This window comes from Panthera uncia, chromosome B1 (genome assembly GCF_023721935.1).
Source record: "Panthera uncia isolate 11264 chromosome B1, Puncia_PCG_1.0, whole genome shotgun sequence".
Lineage (NCBI taxonomy): Eukaryota > Metazoa > Chordata > Mammalia > Carnivora > Felidae > Panthera > Panthera uncia.
In genome coordinates, this window is record NC_064811.1 from 156,867,106 (window position 1) to 156,879,762 (window position 12,657).

At 54.3% G+C, this 12,657-nt stretch overlaps 1 protein-coding gene across 1 annotated transcript; it reads left to right on the forward strand.

Annotated features, from left to right (window-relative positions):
• Positions 1-9,564: 9,564 nt before the first annotated feature.
• On the forward strand, positions 9,565-12,651 carry ZNF703 (zinc finger protein 703). Its single transcript, XM_049631407.1, has 2 exons — positions 9,565-10,074; positions 11,091-12,651. Exons 1-2 carry the CDS (start codon positions 9,832-9,834, stop codon positions 12,621-12,623), a joined length of 1,776 nt encoding a protein of 591 aa, XP_049487364.1. The 5' UTR covers positions 9,565-9,831; the 3' UTR covers positions 12,624-12,651.
• Positions 12,652-12,657: the final 6 nt, after the last annotated feature.

Consider the following 12,657-nt stretch of genomic DNA (forward strand, 5'->3'; position numbering starts at 1 on the left):
GTTAGGATAAATTTTTCCCTTCTTTACTCTTCATTTTTGCTCTCTGTTTCTCCTCTCCTGGAGGATCAGATCAACCCTGGTAAGGTTTCATCTCCTGTGATTCTCCCTCCAGACTTGAAGAGAGGGGGATCACAATTTCCCACGTCAGCCGTAGGAAAGAGATTTCTCCCAAACACAGGTGTAGAACATGTTATTTCTCTTCCCTAAAGCCACAGGAGAAAGAGCCATCTGCAAAACAGCCAATACTGTTCTGTCTACATTTTTAGGGTGTCCAACTTGCATTCTCTGCCTGGACCACGAGTCATCATGTCAAGGCTGGAGGTCTCGGGGTCTCACAGACACCTGTTGAGTTGGCGGGAGACATCATACAGGGAGGGGGGGGCTGGGGAGCAGGGCTCACCTCTCTCCTGGCCCCCACAGTGCACACTCACATACAGCATAATGTCTTTTGAGGAGCAGGTCAAGGGCAACCCCCAGCCCAACTGTCCCGGCCTCCAAGCACTGTCATTAGGCAATGTCCCCACCCTAGTTTTCTTCCTCGATGCTTTTTCTTGACTTGCTCCAGAAATAAAGGATGAGTTCCAACTTTGAGGAAGGAAACTCCTGTTCTCCTTTGCCAGCATCCTATCCCCCCGGCCCACCCCCTCCAAAAAAAATCGCACTTTCTTGTCGTTTCCCATCTTGCAGCTCTGTCAGTTGTTTTAAAACAACTGTTTTAAAACATGTCTCCTGTCATAAATAAGATTGTCATTATGCATTTTGACTGCAGTGGTGAAAAATTCACCCAGCTTCGAGAGAGGGGAGGGACCTCCGAGAGCCCCTTCAAGCCTGACGCAGAACAGGAGCGAAGGAACAAAAAAGGAAAAGGACACAGTCTGCTCATCGTTTTGAACTATGGTCGTTTTTTTCTGGGTTTGGCTGTTTGGGTTGGTTTGTTGACTTGGGTTTTGTTTAATGTGTTTGTTTGTTTGTTTGTTTATGGAAATTAATGAGAAAAACAAAGACAGCCTGGAGGAAAGGGGTTGTGTTGAACCTATAAATGACAGGCCCTGGGAGATCTGGAAGAGCTGCCTTGGGATGCCTGAGGGAAGTTCTTCAAGATGTTAGAATTCTAGGGGCTCCTGGGTGGCTCAGTCCATTAAGCATCCAACTTCAACTCAGGCCATGATCTCACGGTTCGTGAGTTCAAGCCCCGCATCGGGCTCTGTGCTGTCAGCACGGAGCCCACCGCAGGTCCTCTGACCCCCCACCCCCGTCCTCTCTCTCACTGCCCCCCCCCTCAAAAATCAATAAACATTAAAAAAAAGAGAGAGAGATGTTAGAATTCTACTTTAGACATCCCGAAATGTAAATGTATCCTGATTCTAAGAGCTTATCAATGGTCTGGTCCCAATGGTTCTTCCTATTGCCACCATTGCCATACTGTCAAGGTTACTAACAAAAAGTGAGCTTTGACTCAGCCACCCAAAGGAGCCCAGGCCCAAGACAGGAAGTGAGGAGACCAGACTAGGGCTCACTCTGTGAGCCTTTGCAATGAAAAGCTGCACCACTTGTTGAGAAATCACATATACATGCCCTTCTGTACCTTTGAATTTGGCAGGTAATACCTATTCAGAGACACAAACAAAAAATAAGAATAAAATGAAGATTACCTATCTGCCTTGGTGAGCACTTGACTAACAGTGATTGATTTCATGATTCGATTTCCTCCGACGCGTCACGGGGCTCATTCTGGAAATTCATGGTTGGGACTGGAGATAAATCTTTACTGATGTTACCAAAACCATTTCATGTATTGTCTTGGACACAGACCTTTGCTTTTCAGTGAGCATAAACAAGAAAGGTCTAGACGATACAGAGCTCTTAGTAGGGCTCACTTACTGGAAAGGTTGCTGTATTAAAACACGTATTGGTCGATGCCTTGGACTCTTTTAGGCCGGACTTGGACTTGAATATCCTGCTCGCCCTTTTTCTCCTACTAAATGAGGGAGCAGGTGGGAAAAGGAGAAGGCAGAGTCACAAGAAGCATGCACGTTTTCTTAAATCCAAAGATGGAAACAAGCCTTTCAAGTTCTCCAAATGAATGTAAGCAGAAGGTCGGGGGAGTGTCCCCCACATTTTCTTGCCTCAGCTGAACTTCTAATTCACTACAAGTCTGTCCTCCGAGCCTTCTTAGAGGGAGCTTGGTTTCAATGCATGTAGCAACTCTACTCCTAGGAATTCTGCACTATAGTTATATTAGCACACATGGAAAGTGATATATATTGTATACGTGGTAATTCACGACAGCAGCAAGACCAGAATCCATCCACATGTCCACCAGTAGGGGACCAGTGACAAACTGTGGCACATCCATGTAACAATGCCAGGAAACTAAAAAATAAATAGATGTGAGGCAATCTCCAAAATATATTAATTAAAAAAAAAAAAAAAAAAGGCGGTGCACCTGGGTGGCTCAGTTGGTTAAGCGTCTAACTTTGGCTCAGGTCATGATCTCACGGTTCGTGAGTTCGAGCCCCGCATCGGGCTCTGTGCTGACAGCTTGGAGGCTGGAGCCTGCTTCAGATTCTGTGTCTCCCTCTCTCTCTGCTCCTCCCCTGCTCACGCTCTGTCTGTCTCTGTCTCTCAAAAATAAATAAACATTAAAAATTAAAAAACAAAAAGCAAAGGTGGAGCGGTTTTTTAATAGGTCACCATTTGTGTATAAGAGAAGGAAGGAATATACAAGTATTTGCTAATATACATACAAAATATCTCCGGAAGGATAGACCATAAACTCATAGCACTGATGCACTGGGAAGAGAAATCAGATGGAGGGGGGGACAATTTCACTGCACGTTCTCATAGCTTTGGAATTTGGTGCCATGCTTCATCGTAAATAAATAAATGCATTTTTCAATAAAATAAAAAATAATTTAAGTCGCTTTTAAAGGGAGTTCATTATGTAAATCCCCACTCTGAATGGACCACTATACTTGGATACTTCTGGCCACGGGCTCAGTGGGGACCCCGCCTCTCAAGTTTCCTTCTCTGAGCTGAGGCTGGCAGAGGGCCATGGAAATAAACACTCCTTGAAATTGTTCTGACATCTTGGAATTTGGTTTCATCAAATACAACCAGTGATAATTGAGCCACTGCCTGAGCGGCTCTCCCCTTTTCTCTAATTGTATTTGCTGAAATGAGTTTGAAGCAGCACATCCGCCAGCTGGGAGACCAGCTTAGAGAGGGGCATGCTTTGGGTAAGTTTAAAGGCTTACCTGCCAGAAGTGGGGGCCCGTAGAAGCATCATCACCTTCATGGCTGAAGCACAGGGAAGGGTCAGAAGCAGGTGTGACACCAGAAGCTGTGCAACCAAGATTCTCACAGTCAGCTACTTACCAAGCAAGACCTTCTGGAGGGCCTGAGGTGCCCATTGGTTCCAGTCAGGGGAAATTCCGCACATAGCACTAGGACATGTGGGTGAGCATAGTCCCTGCTTCCCTTTCTGGGGACTTTGCTTTCCTCTCAAACTCCCCTTATACCTAAATAAGTACATGAACATTCCCAGGATGGTGTATACTGAGTGCTGGTGCTCAGTAAATGTTAGTGGATCTGAATTTAACTGAGCAAACGCACTTAAGAACAGTGGGTAACTAAACTATGGGGTCCTAAGCAGGATTTAAGGTCAGCCCTCCTGACTTGTTTTTTTTTTTTTTTTTTTTAATCTTCAAAAGAAGCACACAGATGCTTCCCTTCCCTTGCTCTGGTCCTTACCCACCTGGGGATCACCACAGGCCTGTGCCTACCAAGTGGTTAGTAAACAGTCATTGAATGAATTAATTCAATCCAATTTGATTAATCGAATGAATGTTCCCCTCACTTCTTTCTCTGCCTCAGTTTCCTCTCCACCCGATTCTCCTTCCCAGAGATGAAAGGAAAATCCTCTTTAAGAAGACCAGCACCCCAGAAAGTAAGTAGTCACTGGTTTTCAGTTTCACCCTGCTATAGGCCTCCTTCTCCCTCAGTTCTGCACATAGACTGGCTCAGGAAACGACTACTTGGGTTTGAATCCTGGTTCTACCACGTTCTAGCTGTGTAATTTGAACAGATTACTTCACCTCTCTGGGCCTCAGTGCCTCGCCTATAAAACAGGCCCCCCTAAATGAGTTACTACCTGTAAGGAGCTCAGCTCAGTGTCTGGCACATGGTGAGGGCTCAGTAAATGTTATTACCCTGGTTGGTACACTCACTGTCTGCTGATCATAACTGAGGCTTTGGCTGATTATTAAAATAGGATTCCTCTCAGCAGTATTTGCAGTTTGAGAGGAATCTCTAAGAAATCTGAAGGCCCAAAGGGTCGAAGTGGTCAAGGGTGAATGCCCAGGGCTGAGGTTGATGCCTGGGCGGGGCAGAGGAAAGGAGTGGAGCTTCAAAAGCACACCTACTCCCACTGCTCTCCCAGGCCAGCCCTGCCCATCTCCCCGGGGGCTGATAGCAGATAAATGAAACCACTTCTTCAAAGCACCCTGCTCAAGGACCCGGATCAAACATTAGGGCTTGAAGATAAGCTTCAACCTACATTTCCTTTTGTCCATTCCTTCCCACCACATCTCCAAAGGAAATTCTAGGGGGAGGAAAAGTCGTTAATTCCTCCTTTTATCAAAAGGAGTTACCTCCCCATCTACACTGCAATGGGCCCAGATAGGAGAACCGGGAGGCCTCTTCTCACGCCTTGCCAGCCTTCTCTGTATGACTCCGAGCCTTCCCCATAAAACTCTCAGAACCCTGTTTCTTCATCAGTCCAAAGGGATGAAAACACCTGCCCAAAACAACTCAGAAAATTGTTGGGGGGGGAGAGGGGTGGATGAGGAGCACAAACACAGATTTGAGAAAAGATTCTTTCACACGTGTATATGGTTGACATTTTGAAAAACACCTTGAGGGGCACCTGGGTGGCTCAGTCGGTTAAGCGGCCGACTTCGGCTCAGGTCATGATCTCACAGTTTGTGAGTTCAAGCCCCAGGTTGGGCTCTGTGCTGACAGCTCAGAGTCTGGAGCCTGTTTTGGATTCTGTATCTCCCTCTCTCTGACCCTCCCCTGTTCATGCTCTGTCTCTCCCTGTCTCAAAAATAAATAAAACGTTAAAAAAAAAATTAAAAAAACCACCTTGAATCTTTTGGTGAGTCCAGTGAGGTGAGATGTAAAACATAGGGGCTCTATAGGTAAAGTTCTCATCCATTCAGCAGCAAACATTCGCTGGGCACTTATGACCTTCAGACTGCCTAGATTCATATCTCAGCCCCACCTCTTACCAGCTGGACTTCACAAGTTCCTTAACCCCCACATCCTCCGCAGTCATGAAACGGGATAAGAGAGGACTGCATAGCCTTCTGGATTAGGATTAGGTGACAAACTGCGTGCAAAGTGCTTGCAACAGAGCTTGGCCCTCCGTGTTGGCTACCGTGAGGCTATTGCTAGGCAATAAGAATACAAAGAGGCTGCTGCAGACAACTCAGAAGCACTCACAGTCACAGGGGACAATGGACAAGTAAACAAACAAGGGCAGATGCTATGTGATAAGAGTAATAATAGAACACAATAGGACTGTGAGGACACAGAGGAGGGAGCTACTTGCCTGGGCTCCTGGCAAGGCTGGCTGTTCTCACCCCTCGGGCCCTCTCTGGCCCGGGGCTGTGTCTGAAGCTGGGGACAGGGCAGACGGCGGAAGTGCCTCCTGGTGCCCTGAGTGGGGTGCTCTAAATCAGGGCTCCTGGCCAAGGCAGTAATTGCCAGCCGCTGAAAGATATTAAGCGCCAGGGAGGAAAACCAAGTTCTCTATGAGGCAGACTTCTCAGTGTACTTTGTGTTAAAAAAAAAAAAAAAAAAAAAAAAGTAAATAGTTACCCAGTGAGATATTATTTCATATTGTTGCCATTAGGGTTTGAGTGTTATGAAGAGAGAGGCGATCATTCAGGCAATTCCGCCTCAGCGAGGACTGAAAACTTCACATTAACCCCACACAACAAATCCACCACCTCCAGCTCTCAACCTGACTCAGGCATTTTTTCCTGGGTGGCGAATGTTATGTAAATTGAAGGAGTGAAAACAATCCATAAATATTCAGAACTTTCTAAAGGATTTTCTTGATGGCTTCTGGGGGGGGGGGGTTTAAGACGCATTTGACAGGAGGCTGGGGGAGGGGTACTTTCATTTTGGTCGAATTCTGGAACAGTTGGGGTCTTCCGGGCAATCTCCAGTGCCTAGCCGCTGGGACTGCTCAAGGAATCAGTGGGTACACGGCCATCATTTACCTGGGACTCTCCTTTGTACCAAGCACTGAACACGTGACACACATTGTCCACTTTTGGCCTCCTGATTCTGAGGTGGCCACTCTTACATTTTACACATGGGGAAACGGAGGGAGGTTGACTTGCCTTGACCTACCACAGTGCATAGGTCAAGAGAGACCTGGCTCTGAGAGACCTGATTCCAAGTGACCTCTCTGCCACTCAGACTTTGGGGAAGGGACTAACCTCTCCAGCCTCACTCTCTTCGTTGGAAATGGGGATGAATGATAACCGTAGCACCTAATGCTTCTCCAGAGCCTGACGCACTGACAGTGGCAGGGGGCATTCCCCAGCGCCTTCCCCCCATCCTATCTTAATGGTAGATCCTGAAGACAGGGAGGCTCCTTAACCATGCATCAGCCACTTTTCTGTCAGGCAAGGACAGTGTGCCATATGTCCCGTCCAACATCTTGCATGGACTTTTCAACCGCTCGGACTTTTTTACAACGCTCTGCCCACAGCTGACCCTGAAGAAATATGGCACAAATGAACACTGAGCCTTATTCTCTCCCAGGTGGCAAGCCATTCCTTTGAAAACTGTCCCTGCTTTAGGCCACTGGGGCCCCATTTAGGGCTCTATAGGCTAGCACTTCAGCCAAGTGAATGTCAAATACTGATCGTAATAGTCATCTAGTAGTGTTTTAATTAGGCCTCTGGCCTGGTTAAGTATGATTTTCCATTTTCTCTCCTAAGACAACTGGATGGATTCAGCCAGAGAAGCCATTCTGTGCCAGCACCCTGAAAGGGAGGGTGTCCCTCCTCCCTTGCTGGCTCTTTCTAGGAGAGGGAAATAGGCCTGGTCTGGCTTTAAAGCTGTCAGGCATCCACTGTTTCTATCTGTGATCACTGCTGTAAGCTAAGGGCTTGGGTTGGTTTGTTTCGGTTTTCGTTTGTTTGTTCTGTTGTCTTGTTGTTGTTGTTTTTATGACAGTGTATTACTACCTAGGCAAAGGGTTCACCTTCCACCCTGAGCCTGGCCATTCTATCCTTGCCTCCTCCTTTCTCCTTTCCTTTCAATCACTCACTACCTTTTTCTTCTCTTGTCTTCTCCAAACAGAGTAAATATTCCTCTCCCCTCTCTCCTGTCTGCTGCCTTCTGCCCGTCTTTCCCTTCTAAATACCTCTTCTCCCTCCCCTCCCCTTTGCTCCCAACTGATTTCCCATTAATCATCCCTAACACACATCTGCTTGGGTCCTGGAAAGATTTCTTGGCTGGCTCTCATAGCTGGGCTGGTTACAATAATCAAGGAGTTTTTCATCTCTCTGCCTCCTAGGTCTCCTCTCTCCCCAGCCCAGCCTCCTCAGAGTGCCTATAGAGTCCCACTCCTTTCCCACCTTGCAAGGCTTTCTTCTGTTCTCGGTCTGTGTAGCAATCTCCCCAAGGCCAAACAGCCCTGTAGGTTACAGGAGCCTTGCAGTGGACTCTTAGATGTGGTATTGGCAGCAGCAGTGATGTCAGAAAGCACAGAAGCTGGCATGAGAAAGGAGGGAGGTGGCACAGAGACCACCACGCCAATGGGACTACCCCCCTTCCTGTCCCCCTCTTGCTGCAATACGGAATACACCTCCCAGCCAGGCCATCCCTTAGCATTCACTTCACCCTGATTCTACCAGGATTCAAACTGGGGTAGGAAGAGCCTGTGTCATTTCTAAGAGGTCTAAACGTACTGCCCAATAAACAGCAGGGATGCAGGGAGTACATTTAGTTTAGCATGTGATTGATATGGCCTGGGAGTGGTGCCTGCTGTCTTCTTTACTGAGCATGATACATGTACGTGACCGCTATTTGTTATTTCCGTGAGAGTTATTTCGTTCTGTTTGAAGAACCCCTTTGAAATCACCTATCCCAGTCTTGGGTTCTCATGTTGTCTCAAGGCGTAGATCAACGCGGCAGAGTCAGGGACGGGTAGTCCCGGAGCAATATGCCCCCACTGACAGGCCTGACAATCAGAGTGATGGATTGGGTCTAGGAAAGTGGTACTGGAAGGCAGGCAGTGACACCAGCGCGCCTCCACTGGCCATTGAGAGCACGGAAAAGTGGTCTCCCCAGAGGCCGGCGCACAAAGGACCGGCTTCACTTTCTGATGATCGGCCGACCGGGAACTTTAATGTCAGTACTATGACTGTGTAAAATCTCTGCCAAGCGCGAAGCTGGCAATACACATTTTATCTAAAAGGCGGGGGGGGGGGGGGAGGAAAGGAGGGTATTGTTATTTTTAACAAAAAGTTTTTATTCCAAAATGTCCCTGGGAAAAGCTAGTGCATTTTCCCCCACTAGAAGAAAAGACGGGAAGGCGCATCTCTGGATTCTGTATCCACGTACAGCACGTAGATTTTCCCCCTTCCTCTGGGATACTGGCCTCTCCAGTGATCCTGGGTGTACCCCCAAAAACAGCAGCTAGGCACGGTGCAGCGAGAAAACGGTATGCCTCTAAACAGATACTATAAGAAACCTGAAACGCACCCAAGACCGAACCTATAAATCAGTGTGCAGGCAGCGCGCTCCAGGCGCGTCAGGGCAGCGAGCACAGCCTAGAATACCGCGCTTCGTCGCGACCATCTCACCCCGAAAGGGAGTCCTCAAACTTGCAGGCTTCGAACCGGAGAGGCTCAAAGTAGTTGGAGCGGCTACGCCGCGTCCCGAGAGCCGTGGACGCCTGCAAGGCTCGGGCGCTTCCAAATGAGCACAACAGGGAGAAGCCAATTAGGGAAAGAGAGCTGGACCGGGGCAGTGCCGGAGCTGAGCCGGAGCAGAGCCCGAGCAGAGCCCGAGCAGGGCCGGAGCTAGGCCGGGGCTCAGGAGGCGCGGCCCGCCCCCAGGCGGCCTCCTAGAACGTCTGGGACTCGGCAGCGGCAGAGCCAGCGCCCGGCGCTCCTGCCCCCCACCCCACCTCAGTCCGCCCCACCCCAGACACTCTCGGCCGGCGGGTGACTGACCCGGCCAGCACCACCTCCCCCAACCCTGGCAGCGTGAAGGGAGGGGAAAGACAGGAAAGCCAGCGGAAGGTAGGGTGCAGAGCCCAGGGTCCCGGAGGAGTCTCGTCCTCTACGGGACCCCGGGGTAAGGGCGGTCCAGCCGGGGGGGGGGGGGGGAGGGAAGGGAGGAGTACATCGGGAGGTAAAGGCCGAGGCGGCGGCGGCGCGCGGGCGAGGCCCCTTTAAGGCTCTCCCCTCCCACCGGCGGCGCCGGCCTCCGCCCGCCGCTCTCCCCGCCCCGGGGTCCCGGCGAGAGCTGCGATTGGGCGGGCGCGGCGATCCCTTTGAAGTGTGGCTGCCGATCGCGGCTATTTGACGTGCGACTCTGGGAAGGCGAAGGTTTTTGTGTTGCTCGCCGGGGCTAGCGGCGGCGGCGGCGGCTGCGGCGGCGTCGGTGGAGGAGGGGTGGAGGTGCAGCGGCTGCTGCACCGCGCTCGACGCTGCGGAGCGAGCCCACCCGCCCCGGGAGCTCTCCTCCCCGGTGCTCCCCCTCCCTCCCCGCCCCCCCCAGTGGCGCTGCCTCCTCCAAATGAGCGATTCGCCCGCTGGATCTAACCCAAGGACACCCGAAAGCAGCGGCAGCGGCAGCGGCGGCGGCGGGAAGAGGCCGGCGGTGCCGGCGGCGGTGTCCCTCTTGCCCCCGGCGGACCCCCTGCGCCAGGCGAACCGGCTTCCAATCAGGGTCCTGAAGATGCTGAGCGCTCACACCGGCCACCTCCTGCACCCGGAGTACCTGCAGCCGCTGTCCTCCACCCCCGTCAGCCCCATTGAGGTCAGTCTCCTGGTCGCTGCCGGCCCCATTCCGCCCAACAGTGCGGGGCCCACGGCCCTACTCCCTGCGCCCCGGGGCTCGGTGCGACGCCCAGGTCCGGCCACGCCGGCACACGGGGTGAGGAGGGACCGAGGGAACAGGGATCGGAGTCCACCCAGTTCTCCCCAGGCTTCTCCGTGGAAGGTTTCCCAGTCCACACTCGCCTTTCGGAGCTACGTATTTTGGACTGGGTTTGCTCTTGGAGTCTCCGCTGGGTCCTTTACTTTTCCTGTGGCACCCAGTTTTCAGGCTAGAGATGATCTCTGCCTTTCCTGCCCCCACCTCCCCGCGCCAACACACACACACACACACACACACACACACCCCATCCCGGTCTGGTGTCTTTGGAGCCGCATCGCCCCCGTCCCACTCCGCCTCTGTCCCATCCGGTTAGAGCGCTCTACGCCCAGGCACTCCCGATCCCAGGTCTTTCTTCCTCCCACTTCCCTGCGTGCCCTCCCCGGGAGGGAGGGGCTACAAGGAGAGCGCCAACGGCAGCCCCTAGCTTCAGAAGGCGCTTCGCCCGGCTCCTGCCTCGCGGCGCCACCGCCAGAAACCCGTCCCGAGCGAAGTTCCCCAAACTGAAGGAATAAGTTTTTTCCTGGGCACTGAGGAGGGGGAAATTAGAGGGTAGGGGGCGAGTCACAGCCCCTCCCCCAGCCCCGATTCCACAGCAGTCACCTGCTCCCGCGGCGGCCTCTGGTGGACCACTTCCACTGCCCCATTCCCCCCAGCCCGTGCCGCACTCTGGGACGCGGTGGATCGAGGGACCCCACCCCGGGCCCTGCGCGCGCAGTTCTGCTCAGCTGCCCCGCCCCGCCCCGCCCGCACTCTCAGACCCTCTCCCCAGGCCTTCCCGCCCCGTCGCGCCGCCGCCCGGGCCCTCCGCGCCCACCCTGCTCCCCAGGCACCCCACTTGCTCCGTCAGTTTCGTAGTCTCACCCCCTTCTCCCTCCCCTTGCCGCTGTCTCCCACAGCTGGACGCCAAGAAGAGTCCATTGGCGCTGCTGGCCCAGACTTGCTCGCAGATCGGCAAGCCCGACCCGCCGCCCTCGTCCAAGCTCAACTCGGTAGCGGCGGCCGCCAACGGGCTGGGAGGGGAGAAGGACCCTGGCCGCTCCGCCACGGGTGCCGCCTCCGCGTCTGCGGCCCTCAAGCAGCTGGGGGACTCCCCAGCCGAGGACAAGTCCAGCTTCAAGCCCTACTCCAAGGGCTCCGGCGGCGGCGACTCCCGCAAAGACAGCGGCTCCTCCTCCGTGTCCTCCACCTCTTCCTCATCTTCCTTGTCCCCGGGAGACAAGGCGGGCTTCAGGGTCCCCAGCGCCGCCTGCACGCCCTTTCCCCCGCATGGAGCGCCCGTCTCTGCGTCGTCGTCCTCGTCCTCGCCCGGTGGCTCCCGGGGCGGCTCCCCACACCACTCTGACTGCAAGAACGGCGGCGGGGGTGGCGGCGGGGAGCTGGACAAGAAAGACCAGGAGCCCAAGCCCAGCCCGGAGGCTGCGGCTGTGAGCCGTGGCAGCGGTGGGGAGCCCGGCGTACACGGGGGTGGTGCGGAGGCTGGGGCCTCTGGGCGCAAGTCCGAGCCGCCCTCGGCGCTGGTGGGGGCCGGCCACGTGGCGCCGGTGTCACCCTACAAACCGGGCCACTCGGTGTTCCCGCTGCCACCCTCCAGCATCGGCTACCACGGCTCGATCGTGGGCGCCTACGCCGGCTACCCGTCTCAGTTCGTGCCTGGCCTGGATCCCAGCAAGTCTGGCCTCGTGGGAGGCCAGCTGTCGGGGGGCCTGGGCTTGCCACCCGGCAAGCCCCCCAGCTCCAGCCCGCTCACCGGGGCCTCCCCGCCCTCCTTCCTGCAGGGATTATGCCGTGACCCCTACTGCCTGGGAGGTTACCACAGCGCCTCGCACCTCGGCGGCTCCAGCTGCTCCACTTGCAGCGCGCACGACCCCGCCGGGCCCAGCCTGAAGGCCGGGGGCTACCCACTGGTGTACCCCGGGCACCCGCTACAGCCCGCTGCGCTCTCCTCCAGCGCCGCTCAGGCCGCGCTCCCCGGCCACCCGCTCTACACCTACGGCTTCATGCTGCAGAACGAACCGCTGCCACACAGCTGCAACTGGGTGGCGGCCAGCGGGCCGTGTGACAAGCGCTTCGCCACCTCGGAGGAGCTGCTCAGCCACCTACGGACTCACACGGCCCTGCCCGGCGCGGAGAAACTTCTGGCCGCCTACCCCGGGGCTTCCGGCCTGGGCAGCGCCGCCGCAGCCGCCGCAGCTGCAGCCTCCTGCCATCTGCACCTCCCCCCGCCCACCGCCCCGGGCAGCCCCGGGTCGCTGTCATTGCGGAGTCCACACACTTTGGGGCTAAGCCGGTACCACCCCTATGGCAAGAGCCACTTATCCACAGCCGGGGGCCTGGCCGTGCCGTCCCTCCCCACAGCCGGACCCTACTACTCACCGTATGCGCTGTACGGACAGAGACTAGCCTCAGCCTCCGCACTCGGATACCAGTAACTACAGCTCTTGCTCCCACCCAACCCTCCTCTCC